Source organism: Scomber scombrus, chromosome 11 (genome assembly GCF_963691925.1).
Source record: "Scomber scombrus chromosome 11, fScoSco1.1, whole genome shotgun sequence".
Classification (NCBI taxonomy): Eukaryota; Metazoa; Chordata; class Actinopteri; order Scombriformes; family Scombridae; genus Scomber; species Scomber scombrus.
In genome coordinates, this window is record NC_084980.1 from 24,374,822 (window position 1) to 24,400,602 (window position 25,781).

At 39.3% G+C, this 25,781-nt stretch overlaps 1 protein-coding gene across 1 annotated transcript in view; it reads right to left on the reverse strand.

Annotated features, from left to right (window-relative positions):
- Window positions 1-25,781, reverse strand: part of LOC133991020 (receptor-type tyrosine-protein phosphatase N2-like) — a gene marked incomplete at its 5' end in the record, with an annotated part of 213,070 nt that overhangs the window by 18,500 nt on the left and 168,789 nt on the right. The window contains 5 exons of the mRNA XM_062429469.1: window positions 5,241-5,407; window positions 5,962-6,081; window positions 9,347-9,424; window positions 17,427-17,500; window positions 20,758-20,905. Coding sequence (XP_062285453.1) covers window positions 5,241-5,407; window positions 5,962-6,081; window positions 9,347-9,424; window positions 17,427-17,500; window positions 20,758-20,905 — 587 coding nt within the window. The remainder of the gene's footprint in view (window positions 1-5,240; window positions 5,408-5,961; window positions 6,082-9,346; window positions 9,425-17,426; window positions 17,501-20,757; window positions 20,906-25,781) is intronic.

Below are 25,781 nucleotides of genomic sequence, written 5' to 3' on the forward strand. Positions count from 1 at the left end.
CATAGAGCCGTGAGTTTGATCCCAGCTGGAGATCATCTCTGATTCTATTTCATGGTGAAAACTCTACATAACACTATTCAGCAGGAACGTATTATGTAAAGGTGCTGTGAATGTGTGTGTGTGTGTTTGTGGTATATGTGTGTGTGTATGTGTGTGTGTTTGTGTGTGTGATCCATAATGCATCACCTACTCAAGGAAAGAAGAAACCTGAGAGCTGCAGAGCTGATGATTCACTTTTTTTCCTTATTGAACTGAAAGTTTTTATGGTCATTCATGTTTCGAGTGAATGTTACATCCTTTGGGTTTTTGGTTTCTTCCTAAAATCCTCATCTTAAACACATTTTCCTGGAAACTTTAGAAAAAACGTAAAGCCAATGTTGTTATAATTATGGCCTTCTGAGTTTGTTCAATATCTAAAAAAAATCTAACAATTTTCAGCGAGATTTGGTTGAAAGTAACACATGATTTCTCATTTTTAAATAGATTTAATGATACATTTTCACTTCCAAACACCTGAAAAAATGACTTAAACATGTACGTTTCTATTTTTAATAATCACAAATTTAAAAGATCATTTAGAAGTTGCAGAGTTTAAATAAGGAAAACAAGATATAGAAAATGTGCTTTTTTTTGGACACATAAACCACAATAAACAAGAATAATATTGTTGTTCAGTGGCTCAAATCAAACAGAGTCTTCAATGATGTTACAGTATATTTTCAGGATTTTCTTTGACAGACTGCTTCAGTGTTGCATTGACCATAAATAACAGTAGGATACTAGCAGATTTTTTGAAAAACTGGGTTTCCTGGAGGCAAAAGATGAACAGACAACCAGCAACATCACAGAATAACTGGAGGAAGGAAGTCTTTCCGCCTTATAAAAAAAAAAAAAAACACCCCCACACATTTTCATCCTCCACCCCAGCCAAAATTGAAAAGTCAGAGCTCACTGCAGACAATCAAAAGTGATGTTACCATGGAAACAGGCGGCAGAGGATCACCAACAGGCGGGGTGAGGGGTAGGAGGGGGGGCGGGTTGAGTGGGGTGTATAGAGGGGGGTGTTGGACTGAAAGGAAACGCCCCGACTGAGATTCAAGCTTGACAGAGGGAGACAGATCAAGAGTCAGACAGAGAGAGACAAAAGAGAGAAAGAGATAGATGGATGGATGAAGACAGACAGAAAAAGAGACATGGGGGGGGGGGGGGGGGGGGGGACATAAACTCCACCATAACCGAGCTAATTTTAAAAACGTTGCTCGTGCTTCGGGTCATTCTCTCAAACATCTCCATCCACTCGCTGAAATGTCTCAACGATTTTAAGTCTACACACCAGAAAATTGCACATCACACAGAACATCCGGGGGCCCCCCCCCCCTACACTTTTCACCACGTTTTCCCCTCTCTCTCTCTCGCTCATTTTTGACATGTTTGCTTAATCACGCCATACTTGCTCTACACGAGTGAGCACGCGAGGGCCCTGCAGGACTCTCAAATTTACACGAAATATGCGAGTGACAATCATTTGTGAGATTGTTTATGATGTTTGTGTAAGTGCAAACATCATAAACGACACACGAGCCCTATACCCTCCATCCCTCCATCACACTACCTACCCTATTTTGTTTTATTTTAATGAATACAAACTAATTTACATGTAATTCTGTTTCTGTTTTTGTAAAGTATAAAATTGAGTTGTGTCGATTGATGCTTGTGGCGCAAACTTAATTCAACAGACAAAAGAATTAATCAAGGTATTTCTGCTCAGATGTGACAATCGTGAAAGATAATGGAGTCCTATCTTCAGCAGGCGTGTGCGCGTGTGTCCATCAAAAGAGAAAATAATGTGTTAAAATTGATGCTTTTTTTTTGATGAGATGATGAGTATCCTGACAAGCATCATCACTGGAGATTGGTGCGTCGTGTTGGCGCCACGCTGTGCCGAGACATCAAACAAACTCCAATTTTGTGATTGTGAAGTTGTCTGATAGAATAACGATGAGCACAACGTAATGCCAACACCTGGATTGTGTGTAATTGGTTAGTTAAAGTAAATGATCACATAGAAGGTAAGAAGGTGCAGATATTTGCCTTTTTAAAGGGAAACTCAAGACCTACCTGTTCAGCCTGGCTTTTGATCAATCATTTAATATTTTATAGTCTTTTAAATGTATTCTATTGTGCTTGTTTTTGATGTTTTGATCTTATTAATATTCATTGATTCTAGAGTTTTATCTTCTTATCAGTTTTATTTGTCCATTTCTTTCGTCTTTTAATCTCTTTCTTAACTTATAGCTTCAGTCCAGCTTTTATTAAACTTCACCTTCTATATTTTTTCTTTTTAATCTATTTTAACCAAAAAATGTTTTACTCTAACTTGTAGTAAACCTTTTCTCTTATTCTCTCTTATTCATTTAATTATTTTTATCTATTTAATTATTTATTTTGACTTATTTTTAAGCATTTTTATTTTCTTTTGCATGCATTGGTCTCCAACTTTGTCTATATCATTATTATTATTATAATTTTAATTTTTTATTTGGTCACTTGTCTTATTATCAGCTTGTCAATCAGCTAACTGTAAAGCACTTTGAACTACACTAGTCTGCATGAAAGGTGCTATAAATAAAGTATGATCGATTGAGTGATTGATTGATATTTAAGGTTACTGCCACACAGTCTCCACTGTGTCTGAGCCGGCTTACATCATTTATTTTCCCTTACAGTGTTTTCATATTAATCTACACTTGTTTTTTTGAAAAGCTAAATCATCAGGCTCCAAAAACACACCTGCTTAATGTGGACGGACGGCCAAGAACGGAGAGAAGGAGTCTTGCTTCAGTGCGGACATATTCTCAGAGCACAAATCCGAAATCATCAAGACGGAAAAGAGAGACAGACAGAAGGCGTAAGAGAGAGGAAGCGACAGATAGACGGTGGGAAGAAGAAACACAAAAGCCACGAGAGAGGAAGGGAGGCTCAGCGAGGAACGGAGGGAGGAGGGAGGAGGGAGGAGGAGGAGATTGAATGCAGTCAAGCAAACCATGAGCAAGCAAAAAGGAGAGAGGTCATCTCAGGTCACCGGGCACAGCGAGGGGAGAGAAAGATGAAGGAGCAGAAAAGAAGGGGAGGAGAAGAAAGGTGGGGGTGGGGGGGGGCGGCGGGAGGTGGGGTCGATGAGGCCCCTCGGTTGCAGAATCACAGTCTCCAATGATCACTTTTGTGACTATGCAACTGGGCTTATATTACTAGCTGCAACATCACAAAAATGACACTGGCAACCGCTAGTTAGCTGGTAAAACGGGGGGGTGGGGGGGGATTTTAAGCAATGCTTCGGCTCAGTCAGTCAGTTGTGAGTGAGGTTAAAAAAAAGACTAAACATGCCAGCATGAGCATGACAGAAGGAGAGAGAGATTTCATCCGACGCTTGTATCCTCAAACCATCAAAGTGGGGTGAAAAAAAAAGAAAGGAAAAACACACCAAAAAAAAGGGTAGGTTGTTATTGTGAAAGAAGCATTTCCCCGGTAATAAAAGTGAAAAATATCTCTCTTCGCTTTCTTCATTGTGTTCTGACCCCGCCGCTCTGTGAGTAAAGGCAATATTTCCAAACTGATGGTGGGTGGCGACGCCCACCAGTCCCCTTTTATAATAGCTGCAACCACAAACTCTCACTCTTGATATGTCACCTAATTGATGTGCACCAGCAGCACGGCAACACCGAGTCTATATATATAAAACCTGAGTGTTGGGGTCTATCGCTCGAGAAAATCCACAGTGAATCGAAGGGAAAGGGGGCCGGGGCGGCTCCCACCTAATAGGCAATACAGTATATCAGTTTAAAAGAGGTCGAAGGGGAGCGGATATGAAGGCGGCGGAGATAAAGGATCACTCCGGGAGAGTTCCCTCAATGCATCCTGAATTACGTTGTTATCGACTAGAAAATGCCCTGGATATTTGAGGATATATAGATATTTTTTCTACCCGCTTCTGAGGGGTCATAAAGTCAGAACTCCTGGAGATGTGAGAGGTTTCGAAGTTATGAATGTGAGTGATGAAAAGCCACTGAAAGCCTTTGTGGTTTAAGAGGGGACAAACAAGTCAGACCCTTTCTGTTTGTTAAGGTAAAAGAAAAAGAAAAAAAACTTGCTGTCTTTCAACTGTAATAGCTCAAGAATAGCGTAAAATAATGAAGAAAAATTGCACCTTTGAAACCTTTCGCACTGTTACATGACTTTGATTTTCAACACATTTTTTTTAGGGCTTGTTTTGTAGGATTGTAATTTACATTTCTGACCTTTTGTACTTCAATTTTAAGCTTGTGAATTCTTACATTTCCCAGAATACCTAACACAACAACCTTTTGACAACGTGCATGGACTTGTTGTAGATGTATTGCAGATAGTGACAAATCTTAGCGGCACTGAAGAGACCAGACTATTTTTCAACAAGACAACCATGAATATAAAAGTACATTTTCAGCAACTATAGCACCATTTTCAGATGTCTCTTATGTCTATCTACAAGTGGACTTCTTTACAAATATAAGCTGGTTTTGTGCAAACAAAGCAAAGACAAAATGAGGTGTAACCAGGCCTTTTAAGAAGTGGACTGTGGCTACTTTTCTTAAAAAAAAACAAAAAACATCATACAAAGTGTTCTCCTGCAATCAAAGTGTATTATTCTCCACAGGCTGCTTTAAAAAAAAAAGGACTTTCAAAAGTTTCTTTGAGGCTGTCTTAAAACCCACAATGCTGTCACTATCAACATACATTAAAAGCAGGCTTAAATGCTTTGTGTACTTCAAATAAAAAGGAGTTCCAACAAACTCTTCAGGTAATAAGTTGATAGAAAGTCTTTATTACTTGACTTAAAACTTATTACTTAAAATGATAAAAACTACTTTGTGTGGGTGCATTTTTGGCATTTACTCAGTCACGCACACATGCTAGAGGTTAACACTAGCTAGTGGCGGTTCCTCGAAGTATGTTTGCGAATTTCAAGAGTACAACTAGTAGTATTCGTGGTGGTAAGCTGGTGAAGGATTGCTGTGGCTGGGTGTGGTCACATGGCTGTTACTTCCTATGCCAATGGCTAACAGTAGATTTAGCAATGACAAAGACCACAGCACGGATTTCGGAGATCAATTTCATATTTTTAAAGACGAAAACTGCTTCAATAACAAGAAGTATTAGTTCAGTTCTGAAGTATTTCTTTAAAGGTTTCTGAAGGAGTTCCCTACCTGCGGAAGTCGAGGAGCGTCCGGCTAGTCTCCGGCACGTTCTGGTTGAGCCAAGTCAGGAAGTGGAACTGAGTGACCGTCCGTGTCTCGTTGGTCTGCATGTTCTTCAGGTAGAAGCTACGAACCAGGAAGTCGTCGCACCAGATGTGTTCGGACACCAGGTTCACCTACGAGGACACATGAGTTGACAATGAACACACATTTATTCAATGTTCACTATACTCGATCACACAACTTCGGCTATTCTTAATTTTACTTGATGTCACGTTTATACGTACCAAATGGAGATAAGTGAGAGTAAAAGTCTCCAAAGTCAACATTTATGAAGGTACTAGTCTGTTTACAGTAATCATACAAGTTACTATATTGTACTGGAAAAGATTGGTATGGATTGGATAGATTGCTGGCTTGAGAAATAATGTCATTATGTAATTTAACAGTCTGCAATAACCTTTTGAAATACATAATACAACATTTTTCATGGCCTTTACAATCTTTCCTTGTTAAGGTCAAATATGCTGTTGGACTTGACTTAACCGTCATTTAAATCTCAGTGTTGCTCTTTAGAAAGAAGATGATTCCCCACAAGAGAGAAAAAAAATGACAATAATATTCATGGTTTCTCACAGAATCAAAGGGATGATGATATGAAGTTACATTTAGATTTAGAAACAATACCCCCACACTGACAGTCGAAATGATGGCGAATGAGTCACTTTACCTCGTAAATGTGGTAGAGGTTAGATCCCTCGTCGGGCCAGTAATGGTAGCACTGCTTCACCCCGCTCTCGACGAGTGGCGTCAGCATAACAATGACCACGCAGCCGTTCTCCCATACCATCTGCAGACAAAAACACACACTAAATAAGACTCTCCATATTTTGATACACACTCGAAAGCTGGAGAGTGTCTCCTATATATATATAAGAAGGCAAGAGCAACATCGCTATCTTGGATTGTCTGTTCCAAGATAGCGATAGCGACTCAGGAGCCTTGTACTTGTAATCAACCAACAAAATTAAGGGGCTATCGATGACAGAGAAACTTCTATATAAATAAGAAAACTACACATGCCATTTCTCTAAAGTGCAGCATCTATTTTTCATCTTTCTTTAAAAACTCAAGTGCACAAAGCTGTCAAACACTCATGCATATAAAGTGTAGGAGCTGCGTTCTTGAGGAGAACTTGATTAGGAACAAGATGATTAGAACAAGATGTCACACAAAGCTGTAGACACTTTCCCAAGACAGTATATTAGTCCAATTATGTGCTATTATTTTTGAAGTGGTAGATGTTTTTCAGGGTGAGAGGGTCAGCGCATAGAAAATTAAATCTCACTTTGAAACCGAGCACTTCCCAGACATGTTTACCACGTTTCAAACTTTGGTAAAAAAAACTACAAGGATGTCAAGTGTTGAGGCATGTAAAAGTAATTGCTGTCGGGGCTGTTCCCTTCCCCCAGCTGGGTAATTCTACTCAGCACACGGTCATATTTTCCTGCTGGCAGTCATATTCTCACAGCCGGAGGGTGGGCTGGCTCTGGAGATCCATTCGACTCAGATCAGAGGTAACAGTCGGCCCGTTAATGGAAGCCATAAAACAATACCGCTCCCACATCATCATCGCATTAGATAATCAAGATGGCCGCACCTGCCATTCAGTCAGGAGTCAGGAGCGCCGCCACACCTCGACAGAAGATTTAACCTGATGTTAATTTGCGGCACGGTTGTGAATTACTTGCACCGCCGCACACACACTGCTTCACTGATTGGTCTCATGTATCTAAAGATGTGACGGTGCACTTTTTTTTTGAGAAATGGTGTTAATTTGCTTTAGCTGACAGGGTGAGAACTCTGCTGGTTTTTAAACTTCAGGTTTGTTAAAATGCTAATTTTATTTATACCCCTTATTAATCCAAGAAGAAGAAGAAAAAAAGTTAACTGCACACAATGCGTTTTTGTGGGATTGCGCTGAATCACACAGTCCTATGTATTAACTCCACCTAAGCTGGATATTGTGGAGTTTGTGACTCTGCTACTTTGCTCAAGGGCACCTCAGCAGTTGTTGTGCAATGCGATGTACTGCACAGTATGTGGTGTAATAACTTTGGCAGCTTTAGATTAAGGAGGGTGATAAGACGGGTAATACGGGTAAAGTCGACTGGACCACGACGCAAAAAGAAGTTCGAACACAGAGGCCTGTAAAGGACAGAGAGGACATTTAATGAACCTGAGTTGAATCCATGATGAGCAGCAGATCTGGTCTGAGATGCTTACACAATAAGACAACATTTTTACTCTTAATAATGAAGATGTTCGAGTCATGCATCTACTGTCTATTCCATTGCATTGTGCTCCAAGTTTTGCCTAAAAAGCCTCTTCACAAAAAACCCATTTAGAACCTAACATACTATTACATAAAAAACAACAGAGAGAAAGAGTGAGCCAGAGAAAAAATAGGCAAAGATTTCAGTGTTTCGAAGCCTCCTTCCAAAGGGGTCGGCATGCTTCACTCGAAAAAATCTCGTTGGACGGCCAAAGAGTGTCTGAAACTCCCTCCTGACACCTTTTTCAGTGTCAGAAATGAGGGGGCTGCATCTGACAATTTTAGTAACTTTCTGAAAACCAACAGTCCAACTACTGTGCCCACTTCACACAGCACTTGGAAAGTGTGCAGAGTTGTGAAAGTACACAGGGTTGAAACTTTCCTCTCAAGCCCTTTCGCAACTGAATTACTGAAAGATCAGTGAGGCGGTGTGATGGAGCCGAGTAGGGCGGCAGGCTTTTTTGCCCCACTGATTGTAGCTATTTGGAACAGTGAAAAAAAAAAAAGTATGCCTTCAGGTGAAGTTGGAAAACCTAGCTCATTTTAAGCATGAACCCCTAAAATTAAACAAGAAGGGGGAAGAGATGGAGAAGAGGTTTCATCCAGTATGATCACATAATAACCTCCCTTCCCCTGAAAGAGAAGTAATGTCCAGACCTCAGTGGGGATTAATGGTGAGAGGGGGAGGTGGAAAAGTGCTGTAATGGGGTTAAAGTTCATTATTTGATACCACAACCCCCCCCCCCCCCCCATAGGAGACCTCTAGAGCTCTAGGGGAGGAAATATGGGGGATTTGGTGGTGCTAATGGATGCTATGTGAAATTTATGGGGAGGACCTCAAAGTGTATGATCTAATCACACAAAACATACAGAAAAATGTCATATCCTCTCTCTCTCTTTGCACCTGAAACAGATGGATTTGCAACATATTTGCATTGTTGTCAACATTTTTGGAGCTTTTAAAGCAATTAAAATTTAATCTGAAGAGAGCAGACGATAATATGTAATCCAAATATGATTATTTGTAATATTGGCAGCAGGTTTTTAATATTAAAATCAAGACGTTTGGATTTTGTTTCCCTGGTGTTTTTAACGTTGCATCGGAAAGGATATTCTTCTCTTTGGTGAAGCAAAACAAAGACAGCATATAAATTCACTGGAGCTGATAAGCAGCAGTAACAGTAGAAGAAGAAGGAGTTAGCGGTGGATCTACGAGAGTCTGAGATTTTCTAATTTCCTGCCTGCATCTTAACCAGCACGACTGGGAAAGTAGCAGGGACAGAACTTGTTTGATAAGGGGACCTTTCCATCCAACAACCTCTAACACACACACACACACACACACACACACACACACACACACACACACACACACACACACACACACACACACACACACACACACACACACACACACACACACACCACGGCTGCAGAATAACTTATCGATCTCCCTGCCTGAGATTCAAACCCAATCCAACATTTGGGACAGTGGGAAAAGTGTTTGCCGTCCCCTGCATTAACAATATATCCCATTGTAGACTCGTTTGTGTGTGTGTGTGTGTGTGTGTGTGTGTGCATGCAGTGGCGGAGGTGTTGCTGGGCAGTGAGCATGATGGTGAAGGAGAGATTAATAATGACATCCACAGAACAGGCTGTTCTCTCGCGTGGCTCACTGCACTAATAAAAACCGGCTAACTCTTGTTTAAGAGAGGAAAAAGTATTGATTTTTGTTGTGCAAGTGTGTGTGTGTGTGCATGTGTGTGTGGGTGTTTCTTACCTGCCAGAAATCAGCCACAGTGGAGGGCAGAGGGCCTTGAGTGGCAATGTAAGCCGGGTTCCTGGGATCGTGATCCATCTGAGGAGAGAGGAAGAGGCAATTATGAAAGGTTATAAATATAGATTGCGACCTGAATTTCAACTTGTTTTATATAATTCATTTTCTCAAAACTTGATGTTTATACCTCATGTTTATTTTATTAACCTTTATTTTACCAGGATAGTCTCTTAAGATCTCTTTTGCAAGACAGTCCAGGGCAAAATGTCAGTAAAGTTTGCACAAAAAACCCCCCCAAAATATTACAAAAAACAAGATTAACTGTAATACTGTTAAAGGATCAGTATGTAATATTTAGTGGCATATAGCAGTAAGGTTGCAGATTGCATCCAATTGAATTGTGTATGAGAATATTCTAAGGTAATAAAACACAATGATTTTCTATTTTCAGGTGATTCTAAACAAATTAAAACATACTTATGAATGTTATATTTCAAGTCTGTTCCACAAGATGCCACTAAATTATACTCCCTGCACCTTTAAGGTTAAGGTATAAATGCTGACACTAATCCAGAGTTATTAAAAAAGCATTAATGACTTGCTGTTTAAAATCCTTGTCCGCGGCAAAAGATTCTAAGTGTAACATTTTCGGAGGTTAATTCAACGCTGTGATGGCACCAAAACTTTTTAAAACTTTTCACCTTAATTGCTGCACTGTTCCAGTTTAATTTACTGTAAACTTATAAAGTAATTAAGAAACAATTTTAAGTGGATAACAATGTGACAAAGGTGAAAAGTTGTGGAAGTGACGATATAAAACATTTAAAGTACTCAAACTTCATACTTACAGGTTAACAGAGAAAAAAAGACAAATCTACCAAAGACTGTTGCCTTCTTTTTAAAATCTATGTAAGTCCTAGATAATAAATCAACTATCAAGCCCTGATAAAGTAGATGTTGCATGTTGAGGAAAATTTAAAAGCCTTATAACAAATGAGAAGGCAAAAAAGATCTACTAATAGTCGTATAAATAAAAATATACCAATGAAATCATCGCTGAATGGTCAAGAATGGCCAGTTTACCTCAACATACAGCACTACTGTGTTGAGTTAGCGCTCTGAGGTCTGTTATAAACCTCAGTGTACTATGATATACAGTATCCAACAAGTGTAATAATGTGGCACCAGCAGTAACTCTGTTGCAGTTTGCAAAAAACCCTTGCTTTTCTAAATAACCTCCAAAAAAATCCACCTGTTTTTTTCTCTTTGCAAAAAAAAAATCTAAATATTTGAGTATTTTTTGAGTAAATTTGAGTTGATAAGGACAGAATATCTCACTCACTCAAAGACATTTTTATCCTGTATGACTCATGACAGGCAATAAATACATTTCTTATCAGAATCAAACCTGAGATTGTCACATTATAGATCGGCCTTTTTGAGCACCGTGACAGACAAGAAGACATCTCTCCATCACTCGTTCTGATTGACGAAGTATATTATATACAAGTTTTGCGAGAGTATCCATGTTTAACAGTTTCACAGCTGGAAACTTCTATGTTGAGGGAGGTGAGAGCGCTTTTCAGTAAACTTCCTCCTTTAACTTAATGGAAATTACAGAGGGGCGTCGTGGGCGTCGAGAGCAAAAAGACAAGAGACGATCGTGAGGTGAATTTTTTCGAGGAAGTGAGTGACACCCCTGCCTATTACCATGCAAATTGTACGGTAAATGTAATAATTGGCAAGACCAATTTAGCTGGAAGCAATTACAGAGGGAAGACAGATAATTTCTGGGGCTTTTCCGTGCACAAAATTGTCTTTAATGGTCCTCTTTTTTCCCCTTTATGAATGCCAAACAATAATGCACTTCTAATGAACTTAAAATGTAGTAACTCAGAGAGAAAGAGAGAGAGAGAGAGAGCGGAAAGGTGACATGGTGCGAGGGTGTTTTTTTTGCTCATTAAAAAAACATCTGCAGCCAGAATTGCGTCATGAACAAAAAAATAGCTGGAGGCACAAGTTTGCTTTTGAAGTATTGTGGGTTATAATTTTACTAAATGGCCAAAAGTATGTGGACACAATTTCTCTACATGTTTCCTTTTAACTGGAGCATTTTCTTCTTGGTTTTATGCTCGTTCCAATTGAGGAAACTCTTAATTTTATGTTATGAAATGCAATATTTTAGGCAATAGTGTGCTTCCAACCACTTCCTCCAATAGTGGACATATGACAGTAAGCCTGTGAGCAAAGCGAGGCCCACTAAGAAATGGTTTTCCCAGTTGTTGGACGTCACTAATGCTCTAATGGCTGAGTAGTAACAAATCCCTGCAGCCAGGTTGTAAAATCTGCTGGGAGGCCTAAAAACCAGAAGAGTTATAGCAGGAGATTAAAGCTCGATTAATGGTTCCTCAAACGCCTTTATGTAAACACAATATCCTTTAACTCTTACATACTGTTCAGAGTCAAATTTGAAACACTTTTACATCCAAAAGCAGTACAAATCTAATTGTGTTTTAGCCTGAAATGTGATGCCTTCCCCTAATGTGACCAAGAATATACAAAAAAAGGAAATATATTGGAACCATATTCATCCAAAATTTAAAGAATGTTCATTCTTCGCATTTAATATAATTTGTTGAAATAGTTCTCATGTTTTATGTAACATTGGACCATAATGTAGTGTCTTTTTTTTCATTTGCATTTTACAAAATAAAGGAAAGACAACAGACAGCAATGAAAAAAGTCCAAAAGAAAAAACTAAAAACCCCCCAAAGAACAACTATGCTAGTTCATTGGATATATCAAGTTAAATAGTATAATTAAATATCAATTTATATATCCATAAACAAGCTGACATCAATCATTCACGGTCATCATCTAAGGTCATTTAGGGAATATAATGTCTTTTATATAGTTGTTTTTATCATAAAAACTGAATAATAAACTCTCTGTGCTCTCTAAAAGCTTCATTAAGGATAAATCATGTTTATCTGTGACTGATGAGGTCTTTATGAATGATTTGTGGTTCAAAAGTTTGGTGTAGAGACTAATTATGAGAGGAAATACTGTGACAGCTCTGAATATGAACAGTATGTGAGGATATTGGCGTATATATTTTCAGTCAGTTTCTCCTGGTAGGCGGTCATAACGTTGCGCTCAGTTGTTCGCATGAAAAGTGACAGAAATTGAAGTTGTGTCATGAATGTGTCATGAATGAAAAAGGAGAGCTAGACAGAGAAATTAAAAGCCTGACTCCTTTCTCACCTCCGCACAGCTGTTAATGTCGGCTCATCAGTGTCAGAAAGTTACAGAAGCTGCCTCGAACAGCTCGCGCTAATCTACTGTTGGAAAAAGTTGTGGGTGGATGGATGGGTGGGAGGGTTTCTGGAGCTTTTTTATCGACCATCCAACAGGCCCGACTGAAGGAGTATAACGGCCCCTTAATGCCCATAGTTGAGGAATGACATGTTTAACAATGTAATGTGTAATTGTATATATTAAAAAGCCTTTAAATGCCTTTAAACTGGCTTTTTTTCCCTTTATTCTCGAAATAAGTGGCTAATATCTGAACTTTACACTGCAATGGTCAGAGTTGAAGGTATAATTTTACACAATGTCAACTCTTTTGAACTTCAACAGCCAATACTGTTCAAAATTCAGCTTCAAATTCATGTGGTTAAAGTTAAACATTTGACTTTGACTTAAATTTGAACAATCCATAATCTTACAGTCTTGAAAGTAGAGAGACAAGAGATCAAAATGTTTCATCTGATCCAAAGTGACAACATGTAGGAAATAGAGGAAGAGACAGAAGTGAAGAGAGAGACGGAGAAAGAGAAATTGGCGTGGAGGAAATCGAGAAAAACAAGAGGTGATGGTGCAGCAAAAAGCTGGCGAGTTGAAGGTGAAACGGGAGAGAGAGAGTGAGTGAAGGAAGGTGGAGAAATTGAGGAGTAAGGCAAGAGGATGATGAAAGAAAGAGAGATAGACCAAGCGGAGTCGGCACACATGACATCCCTCTTTTATTCTCCGTCTCCTTTTCAATCTCTGTGGACACATAATGCTTCCTGACATCTCAGTGTCTCCAGAATTAAACCCTGCCATTAATGACTCTCTCTCTCTCTCTGTGTGTGTGTGTGTGTGTGTGTGTGTGTGTGTGTGTGTGTGTGTGTGTGTGTGTGTGTGCGCGTGTGTGTCACAAAGGACAACTATCTTTCTCTCATTCAACACACACACACACACTCCTCTTTAATGAGGAACAAAAGTGGAGGATGTGACAGCCGCAATTATCCCTGTTATTATTTTTTTGTCTTTTCTTTGGCGAAAACGAAGGAGTCAAATACATGCTTGTGTGTGTGTCTGTGTGTGTGTGTGTGCGTGTGCGTGTATGTGTTTGTGTGCGCGTGTGTGTGTGTGTATGTGTGTGTGTGTGTGTGCGTTTGTGTGTGTGTGTGTGTGTGCGTGTGTGTCTGTGTGAGATCAGCATCACTCTGTCTGATGAAGTTTCATGATGAAGCCGACTGTTACTACAGTCTGACACCTCAGTGGGAGTGAGACTGTGTGTGTGTGTGTGTGTGTGTGTGTGTGTGTGTGTGTGTGTGTGTGTGTGTGTGTGTGTGTGTGTGTGTGTGTGTGTATGATTTAGCAGCTGCATGTATTAGCTGAAGTTGTGAATCTACATGGTGGGAAATAAAAACAACTTTTACTGCTGTCGATTCTCTTTAGAGAGACATCTCTGCTCTCAGATTTGAGGTTTGATTCTTGGCTGTTTTTCACACAATTTCACACAATTTAATCTTCACATTCAGGTAAATACAGAAAATCATGAAGACAATCATGTCAAAGAACTGGAAACTGGTCAGAGTGATTCATGTGGATTGATCAGAGTAATGAGGACACAGAGTTCTTCAAATTTCATTTTACGGTGCTTTGAACGCCACAATTGAAATCACATTCAGTTATATTGTATTGGGCAATTTATATTTTATATTAACGCTCACTCACTGTTCATATTCTGACCTGTCACAGTATTTCCTCACATAATTAGTCTGTATAATAAACTACCTGATCACAACTTCATCAGTCACAGATAAACATGATTAATCCTTAATGAAGCTTTCAGAGAGCAGAAAGTTTATTTTTTCAGAGAAATAAACTATTAAAAAACACTATATTATGGTCATTTTAAGAAAAACAACATTAACTGTTGTTAGGAGACGACCACATAACTGCAAGAGATTGTAAGGAAAAGGACACATTCATTTTAAAGCATTTGAACAATCTCTTAGCGACTTGTTCCAATATTACGGGAATTATTTGAAAAGTTATTGAGGTAGCACTTTTTTCTACTAGTGAAGTTTTGACTAAAGAAAGTCTTAATTTTCTTCAGTGTGACTCCTTAATCAAAAATAATGAATTTTGCTATCAGTAAAAGCTGTGAGGCTGATTCAAACTCTTATCAACACATGACAAGCATAATAATTAGTGTGTGTGTGTGTGTGTGTGTGTGTGTGTGTGTGTGTGTGTGTGTGTGTGTGTGTGTGTGTGTGTGTGTGTGTGTGTGTGTGTGTGAATGTTAGTATGCATGATTCAGTGGTACCTGAGTAATTGATTATGTTATTGATTAAGCGTGTGTGTATGAGGAAACTGTTGAGCTAACTGAATGGGTGTCCAATCCAGTTTGGCGTCCTTGTGCATCATAGTGCATTACTTTTTTATTTCAATCAATTTTATTTGAAGCATATTCATGGTCATAATTATTGCATTGTATTAATTTTCATCCATTCAGGTTATTGTGGTAAGTGAAGCTTACATAGGACTTTGCTTGATTTGGGGGACATCATCAGCCTTTAATGATTTATTTATAAGGTCCAAGAGGAACTAAACATGCAGCTAAATTATGTCAGTTTCTTAAATGTGGAAAAAAACAAAATCATGGTTGCACTAAAAAATATATCAAATTTCATGCAGATTTTGTTCTGAGCGTATTTGATACAAAGGACCAGACAGTGGAATCAGCTGTCATTTCAGGTATGTGTATTTGTCTGATGTCCAGTTAGAGTCCAAAGGGTTCAGTAACCATTCAGTTCAAATTCAACATTCAGCAGTCCTCCCTGTCTTTACTGTCTCTCTGTGTGCTGACGTTGCAGTGGATTGTTGCGGCTGCAGGTCGAACCATGCTGGAAAGGTCAGAGTGAAGCACTATCCCTGATCCTTCAGGTTGGCAGGGAGGGAAGGGTGTTTGGTAAGAGGCAAAAACCTCACCCTATAAAACAAACTATCTTCAACTATATCATCTTCTTTAGCTTGCTGAGTGTTTTCCAGAATCATATCTAATAAGAAATTGAGCTTTGCTAAGTCTAATTGTGTCATTTAGTGAGTAATCGTAACTTTAACCAACACAAAAACCACCTAGCACACAGTTATACTGCTTTTAACAGCTCAATCAAAAGGTAATTAAGTGGTTTTTGCTTTGTTCAGCCTTCAAAATCACCTGAGACATTGTGGCTGTATAAAAATGAGTGTTTCATGTCTTACACCAAACTAAAAAATCCCATACTCTACAAATGGTACACAGGTTATTGCCCCGAGGATGAAAACTGACTTAAAGCAACTCACAGGAGATTGAATGCAGCAGTGGTATGTATGTTTTATAAGGGGAAAAAATACATGTTTTCGTTGGTGATGCAGGTATCTGGTAATTGAATTTTTGAAAGCATAGAGGTATGTGAAAACAAGACCAAAATCATGACTTCGAGTCTGATGGCTGTTAGAAATGCCAACGCCATCCTCTGCAGGGTTTTTCGAAAATTCTTGCTTTTCAAGGCCCTTCAACATTGTTAGTGGATGCAGGACACTGAAGAAATGTAGAATTCCTCTGTGCTTTTTAAAGTCTAAAGGGACTGAAATAACACTAAAGGTATTCAACAGGTTTCTCCGATGTTACGCACTTCGTACTCGCTGATAACAATCCATCTTTTCTGGGCCAGTCGCCTAAAATATTCATCAGTAAGGATTTACAGTTATTGACAGTCTGCATGTCTGTGTAGGTGTCTGCACTGAATCTGTTATGGCATCTCTCTCTCTCTCTCTCTCTCTCTCTCTCTCTATCTCTGTGTGTGTGTGTGTGTGCGTGTGTATCCTGTTTGAGTGTGGGTGAGCATACATGTGTGTATTGGCAAGTATGCGCATTTCAGTGTCTGTGCACGCTCGCATCAAAGTGTGATTTTAGGCGTGTGTGTATTTTTTTCTTCTTTTTTTTTTTTTTTTTTTGCATGCGTGGGTACATGTTCTGCATCTGTTTTTGCATTTGTGGGATTGACATTTGACAAGGCTGCTCCTTTGTTCCCGTATAGTTTTGATTCCTTCTCTCTCTCTTTCTGTCTCTGTCTCTCCCTCTCTCACAAACACACACACACACACAATCAGCCACTTCTTGGTGTGACGCCCAGATTTGAAATGCATAGCGTTTCTGTTGCTTTTAATGGAATACCACTGTATCTGCCTCGAGGGAAACGTAAACCTACTATTCCAACACTGGTTTCCAAATTGATACACTCACTTACTGAATTCACATGGCTCTTTCTCGCCCCCCCCCCCCCCCCCCCCCCCACCCACACACACACACACACATCCCCCTCCCCACCCTGTCTCCTTCCTACAGGCTGCTTTCGCTGTTTAAATCTGTACCGCAACAAGGAAAGGCCTTTGCAAGTTGAGCGCGCCGTTACAGTAAACACAATCTAGTGTCAAATTAGCATAACCCAAGGCCAAAAACAGACATTTTCCAAGACCCCACGGATCAATTTTATAGCAAAGACAGCCGGGCGCATGTCCTTCTCCACACCTTTCACGAGCGAATACTCGCCCAGGGTGTTTGCTGTATAAAAATCATTAATATTCATGGTGCAGAACATACACACTTTGCATGGGGCTGCCGCTGAAGCTAAGCAAGCGTTGCATCAAAATTTATATTGTATAACGGTAGGCTGCTTTTGTTCCTGCGACGCCCCCGTGGGGACTGTGGGAGCCGGGCGTAGTGGCAGCGCGAAGCACAAAGTTAGAATGCAGAGGAGGTACTTACGATCGGGCTGGCATTGATGTAATCTGAGTTTCCTTGGCTGTTCTCCACCTTCAAGGTGATCCTGGAGTGATCATCTGGAACAGAAACGGAAGAAATCTGTGCATTTTCATCTTGGGAATGCAGCCGCTCAGTGGCTGTGTTGCATGCAGTGTAATTAGTAGTTTCTTTGCATATCTGTTGAGTATACAATATTATCTGCATAGCCTTGATGTAAATTTCCACTATGTGTTTACATGACCTAAAGAGTGTATTCCCTTTTGGTTTTCCAAGGTTGTTTTTCAGAGAGGGAACTCGAGGAAGAACACTTTTTTGTTAAAGATTAAAGCGCGAACCAGTAAATGACTGAGACGTTAACTGATGTTTCTTGATGTCCCTCAGAGAGGAGATGAATTGATCCCCAAGTACCCCTCTCTCTGGTAACTACCTCTCACTTTTCTGTGATGTTCCAGAAAATTCACCAGAAGCCTTTAGAGATCAGGCATTCATTTTGAAGTTTAGAGGTTCCATGTAGGATAAAACAAGATGATCTAAGCAGTGAAGCTTTCTTAAAACCCTTAGTGCTCCATCTTTCCCAAATCATGTTTTTTTTTGGCTTGGCTTTTGATTTGAAATGATTGTACAGATCCAAAAGATGTCAATACACCAAATGTATTAAACCTGGTTAAACTTGGGGGAAATCTGTATAAAATCATGCACAAAACATGCAGAGTATTTCCATTTGATGGAATAGTGCAGACTTAAAAAACATTTAATCTTAGGTTAAAATATGTCACTCAGTTTAAACATTGTATAGCTTCACATTGAAGAGTTGGAACAAGCTGATAGACAATACAGACAACATAGAGAGCATGAAAGAGTGGTGTCTAGATTTAAGGACACTTCAGGCAAATTTTAAGGGGGAAAAAATCATGAATTTATGGGTACATTTATGCATGCAGCTTTTGTGTGTGTTCTTTTTGTGTTAGTAGATGCACTATGCCTTCAGTGCATTGTTGAATTGGAGTAAAACTGAATGTTGAGTATTTTCTCTCTCAATTTTGGGAAGATCTGCCCTCTGGGAATCATAACTGCTCCAATACATATTTGGGATAGGTATAAATGTTCCTAGTTTGTACATTTCATTCTTGCGAGCGACCATTTAAAGTCTCCAGTTCTGAAAAGTTCTCGGAGAAACCAGTGGTGCTTCAAATAAGAAGCACAATTTATTCCTGACAAACTGCTTTCCCTGCTGACAACCTGGATTTCATTAAGCCTGGGCCTGCTGGAGAGAATAGGACAGCACTTTTTTAGATGGGCTATTTCCACAGAAGCTTAGAAATTTTAATCATTGATGAGGTCGGTGCAGGAGAGATTTAATAGAAAACTAATTTACAACCCTCCTGCTCCTGGTTTCAGATAATAAAGGCGGGGTTGAGAATATATAGGGTGAGTTGTTGAGAGGTTGTGAGAATAATCCAACCGTGTTTGAAGAAAGAGGTGTAACAGCTGATTTTTCTTCGTGTTCTGCTCTGAAATGTTTGGTTTCCTGCACTCTATCAGCGAGGAGCAGATAATTCTGCATTTTCCTTTACATGTGCATGATTACTATTCAGCCATAACTGTTTATTTAGGGCTAGAGCAACACTTTTTCCCCCTCCTGAATCCTTAGACTTTGCACAGTGCTACGTAAAGATGTAAAAAATGTAGATGAAAAAATACATTCTATGTTTTCTTGTTATAGAGATCGAGATAGTAATGGTTATCATCAATAACATCACCACATAAGGCTTCCCAGTCAATCAGAGCATGGATATTATTCAACCAGATAGAGTAACTGAACCAATCAGAGCTAATTTTCCATATTTGCACAACTCGAGCCGGCTGCAGCCTTCAGTTTAGTTTGTAGCTGTATCACATACAGTCGGAAAAAAAGTCAAAGGAGTCTTTTGTTGTTTTGTTTATTTCAGATAAATGTTCATAGTAAAAGGATATGAGATGCCTCTTTCATGGCACAGATGTTGTACACACTGGAGCGTGTTTTGGGAATTCATCTCTTAAGCAGCGATGAGGAAGGAAATTCATGCTACACTGAAGATGAGGATAATTTTATGCATGGTATTGATCCATAACAGGACCCTCTTTTTTAAAAAACTTTGTTGACATTGCTGCCACCAACAGCTACATCCTGCTCAAGGATCTGTGTGCTGCAGAAGTGTGACTCTTAACCCATCAGGAATTTTAAGAGCTACTGCGGACTTCAGTCCTTGACAGGGAACATGTTCACGTACTTGTGGCTTGTAGCAAAGGAGGAACATCAAAGAAGGCAACGTAAGGAAGGACAAAGTGTGCACTGTGCAAAAAAGAAGCACTGTGGTGCCTCTCTGCATGATTTTGGACAGAAATTGCGAACAAAATGTATGGCAGCTAGATGGCTGGTTTGAGAGGGCAAAAAGCAGCTGTTGTTCAGGCCTCATTTTGAAGATTACAGAGGAGGAAAAGACTAAATTAGGGTGTTCAAACTAGTTCTGGGACATTTGTGAGCCTTGTTGTGTGCTTTCTTGTTCTTCTTTATAGCTTGACAGCTTTTAGTGTGTTTTTTTCAATAATTATTACCTTATTTCTTGCATTTTACAGTATAATACATCTTATTTAGTGACATCAGTGGATAACAGAGGTTGTGCTGATTTTAGGGATGTAAATTCTTAATGATACTATAAACAAGGACTTCACAATTAGCAAAGAACCAACCGATGGTATATCTAAACAGTGGGCTACTTTAGGCTCCAAAGGGTTGACCTGCTAAAAGTGGCACTTGCTGATTTCATCCAATACTTTATTAACACCAAAACCTACATTAAAATAGCAAGTTGAAAAGCAAACCTGTACACTACCTGCTACACTGGATTAAACAATTACAGTATCAATAGCAAGACTAGTAGTTTGAAACCTCATTAAAAAGCACATTACACAGTTGATCAACCATCAGATTCCACATGGTCTTTATTTTTAATGTGACCTAACCTGGGAAACAAATGAACTGCAGACAATGTGATCTATACCATGATGTAATGGTTAGAGCAGATTTTTCTTTAGTTATCTACACCTTTCAATCTAAATATAACCAGACTTTCTATGGCTATTTTCAGGATTAGATATGCCCTCAAAAGCACATCTTTTCAGGGTTAAAAGAAAAGGTAGAGAGGTAGATATTATAGTTGTAGTTCATTTCGTAAAGCACTTTTTGATTATAGCGTGTCCAATAATTACCTTTCAGGCTGATATAGAAAAAAAAAACAAGAAAATGAGAGCTAAGAAGAGACAGAATTAAATAGTGATGAAGTTCACTGCTTACATGCCACAATAGCAGTGGAGCGGTTCTTCTTGGCGTTGCCGTCCTTCAAGCCGACGGTGCAAGCGTTGGGTTCGGCCTGGTAGGCACACAGCGCCTCCCACTCCTTCTCTAGGCGGTCCTTGTTCTTCAGGTGATCCTCCATGTAGGACTGATGGAGACAAGGAGAAGAGGATGAGAGGAAAGGTAAGCACAGAGATGGAAATGTAGCATCAGAAAGTCACTTTCCAACATTGTACTACAATCACGAATAAGGCTCCTTGTGCCAGATGGAGACAGATTCAGCCCTTGTGAAGTGAAGGGTGTCATCTCAAACTTTTAAATACTAGCCTGCAGTTTTTAACTAACAGCACAAGCTTTTCTTAAATTTGTCTGGCAGCTTGACATTATTTGCATGTTTGTTTGAACCTCAGTGGAGCACCAGATGGGAAAACAGGTAGTTATTTTATCAATCAAAAAAAGTCAACCAAATAGATGGTAGGGCTCTTTCCTGTGATTGCCAATCAGGTTTTTTTTAACATACTGTGTTGGAAAAAGCCACCAATTTGATGCTCTAGTCAAAAGAAAAGGAAAAAAGAGAAAATACTATTCGTTTTGATGCGTTTAAAGCACCAGAGCGGTGACTTTTAGTCATTAGGACACACTTAGGACAGTTTACCATTGAGATAATAGAATTGGACATTAAATATAATGCTGTAATCTTTAAAAAAACTATCAGAATAGGACCATTATTCTACGTCCTTTAACTTTAACAGTCCCCTCTGGTTCTCCATAAACATTAAAACAAAAGCAAATAATCATTTAGAGGAACTATTAAACCTTGAGCTGGATATTATTGGCAATCTGCATGTTTTCCTCATTTTAGAGGCACCAAAGCCGCATTAATCAGAGTGAATATCAGTCTGATCTTCTCTAGCTCTGCCACCAGTTGCAGCCTGGCCATTACCCACCATACAGTCCTCATAATTAAGAAAAGCAGCGTGACTTTGATCGACTGCCAGCAAATGAGCTTGGCACATAAGCACCAAGCACTCAGGTTAGCAATAATCTGATGGTGTGGCCCAGTGTAGCTTTGTTTTTTAAACAGCTCGTGCACACACACAAAAAATATAAAAAAAATATGGACGGTACCATCGCAATGTAATGGATGAGGGAACGAAATGAGCTGGTGGTGGTGGTTCTTTAAATGGCTCCGGCAAATGATTTATGGTGGCAGTTACAAATAGGGCTTGATCTTAATCAGAATTAGCTTCCAAAAAAGGCCTAATGGCTTTCCTGCTAAAATGAGAGTTTGTTAAAAATGGAAGGCGGCACGGTCGGTCGGCCAGGCTGGTGGGAGATAATGGGAAAGTGTCCCGATCGCATCCAGATATGTGATTTTATCGTACATGTACATGAACATGAATATGAACACACTCTTAACAAAGAGGATTGTTATTTGTTAGGCTGTAACTGAACTTAACGGGCTCGGTGTTGAACAGCAGGGTTCACCTTTACACAGCTGGACAAATGTAAAGTTAAAAACACACACACACACACTAGTTATTCTTTATTATAGTGTATCATCTTTCTATTATATTCGCTGCTGAGCTGCTAAAAGCAAAAAAATGATGTAATCGGAAGGAGCAAGCTGTGACCCTCCACCTGCAAACAGTCGCTTATCAACAGCAGGAGGTCCGAATCCTTCAAAAGAGACACACACACACATATACACACAAGCACTATTCACTCATAAAGGTCACATACACAAAAACACAGTCCACCCACACACACACACACATACACACACACACACACACACGCACGCACGCACGCACGCACGCATGCACGCACGCATGCACGCACGCACGCACACACACACACACACACACACAAAAACACACACACACACACACAACTCATGACCTGCAAACTTACAATGTAGACTCATGCATACAATAATTCATACACTTCTAAAGGCGACACACACACACACACACACACACACACACACACACATGCACACACAATCCTACATCAGATAACCCCCCCCCCCACACTCATCTCTACCCCCTACCCTCTCTCTCGCTCTCTAATGCCAGAGTAATAGGGTTTTGTGGCTGTGTAAAGGGATTATTGCAATCCAATCAGGAGGTGCTGAGATCACCATGTGTCGGCCAAACACTGAATAATCCCCTTTACTCCGGGGGGGCTTATAGCTGCCAAAGGTGCTCAATAAAAATAAAAAAAAAGCTACGCAATAAGACCCTGCCCGAGCTGCCATTGTGGCGCTGACGCACCATCTGAGCACCTGTAAGACACAGCTGCATGAAGGTCGGCTGCAATGGGAGGTGACGTAATGCTGGGGCGGCCATTTTGGGAGAGGAGGAGTGGGTGAAAGAAATCACTCAGAGATACTTTCATTCAACAGGTTAGACATAATCTGACGGTGCCTTTTTTACTATTTTAATCTCCTATTTAGTTGTGGAATGCACTTCCATTGGAAATAAAACAAACTACCTCAGTGTCCTCTTTCAAAACTTAAGCTCTTAAAAACATATTTTTATAGATTAGCTTTTAACTAATGAGTTCTTTCTGACCTATGTTTTTATTATTGTTCATTACATTCATTTATTCATTGGCTTTCTTTATTTCTTGATTGAATTGTGTATATTTGTTTTTATGTTTGTGAACGTTTTTTTGAAATGTGCCATATAAATAAAGCCTTCACCTTTTAGGGACAGGTGTGGCAAATTAGCATTCACTATAAACTCTGTGATACTTGCATTGGATAGTTGTTTCAGCCTGTCTATGTGTATCTGTCTCTAATAAACCATCATAATAATAGTGATAAAAATAAAGGATATGCAGTAGTGTAAAGTCACTCAAACACTTAGTTACATGTTTTAGGTACTCTAGCTTCAGTGAAGCTGTTCAATGTTATGTTTTCTACATAATTAAAGTCCGCTACACTCAGGATGATAATATCTATTAACAGAGCCATGTTTGTTTGACAGCTTACAAGTTACAAGACAACCTTGTGAAAGCTCTTCCCTGCCCAATATTAACATTTTTGGTCACACATTAAGAAATCAGTAATAACATAATGCAATTAAAACATACTTGTGACATCCTGAAAAGGCCATTCTCCAAAAATTAGAACTTTTACTTCAGATAGTGAGGCACTACTATTGCTGATAAAACTCTCATTTTTTATACTTTTAATTAATTTTGTGGGTTAGGGTTAATTTTTTTGCCTTTTTGCCTCAACAGATAGCAGAGACAGACAGGAAACATTATAAAAAGAGAGAGATAGAAGGGGGGATGATCCGCCAGCTGGAACTGAACAGGGGGATCTTATGATTATACGGTTTACAGCTTAACCACCAGAACACCACCTGATGGAGAAGATTTTTTTTTAACATTGTAGTATTACTCAAGTAAAGAATCTAAATACTGCCTCCACCACTGATGGTAAGAAAGCAAAAAAAGTCTGCAGCTCCTAATGCAGGTAGATTTATTAGCATCATCAGTTTGACCTGGGGTTTAATTTACAATGGACATGCCCCCCCCCCCCCCCCCCCTTCCTACTTTCAAATTTGTTTATTTATTTATTTTTTTAACCACATAGTGTCATCTCCACAGATGATCACTGTTTTTTCATCTATTCCTGCATGGTTACAGTGGTCTACATATGAAAAAACAGTGAAATCTTCCTTTATTGTATTTTCAGAAATAGAATAAAGCTTTCACATTTCTCAAACTGTGATTTAAAGAGACTCTAGTCCAGACTTTACCAGTCTAGGTAGGTGCTACTATACTTTTTTTTTTAGCTCCATGCTCTTCTTCAGACTAAATCCAACTAGAAAGTCGCCATCTTAAATACACAAAAAGGCCCAGATCACATGACAATCACATGACATGCCAATCCCACTTAATACTTTTCAGGTATATACTGATGGTGATGGTGTCATAATGAAGTAAGATTAGTTGTATAGCATCCCTGTATTTCATTTCTTTCTGGTAAAGTAATCTGGAAAAGCAACAAAAAAATTATATAAATCTGCTGTAGTGGTTGTTACCATGTAAAGTATCTGAATACTGGCTCCACCACTGATGATGTCATAATGAAGTAAGATTAGTTTTATAGCATCTTTACATTGCATTTTGTTTTTTGGTAAAGAAAACAGGAAATGGTTTGAAATGTATCAACCATCAACAACAATGCAGAAGTCCTGCCAATTTGAATTTACGATTTGAATACTCTGAAGGTTGTTGTTTCTTTTTAGCTATAGTGATTGTCACTAACTAACTAACTGCCATGATGATAGAGTGGACAGTTTCGGCTGTCTTTTGGTTATCTTTTAGAGGTGGTATCAAATTTTCGACACATGAGACATAACAAGTAAAGCCCAGGGAGAGACATTAGATTAGATTTTGTCCTGTTAACATGAATCATGTAAATTGGATTCTTTTGTATGTTTCCACAAGTCGTTTATTCTCCTACTTCAGGCTTAAATAAACATTAATAAACATCCAACGAATGAAGAAATAACACATTGCGCTCTTTGTTGAGTCTGATTAAAACGTTGCATTAGCGTCAATTCAGCTTAATGTCTTCTCATTTGTGAATCACACAACAAACATGCAATCAATCACGTTGAATCACATCCACCATTTCAGAGGCCGCCGTTGTATTTTTAGTTAAAAAGCTGACATCATCCTGATACATGAGTCTAACTCCGCTCTAGCTGAATGCTTCTTTCTGCCCCAGCTGACCACATTAGACTGATTTAAACATCCATTTCCTAAAGCCGGTTCTTCCTCTGGCCATTGCCCCACGACCTATCACCTCCACAGATCACATCCCCAGCTGGCCTGCTGGTGAGCTACAAAACCACAACCACCAACAAATTCCCAGCACACAGCTAATCTCGATGGAGGCTCTCGCTGCAGTATAATCTATAACACTTACTTGGCCGGCAACAAAAGACAAGATAATGTGCTTTATATATAGAGTCGACTAATCCTTTTAAGACACAAGCAGA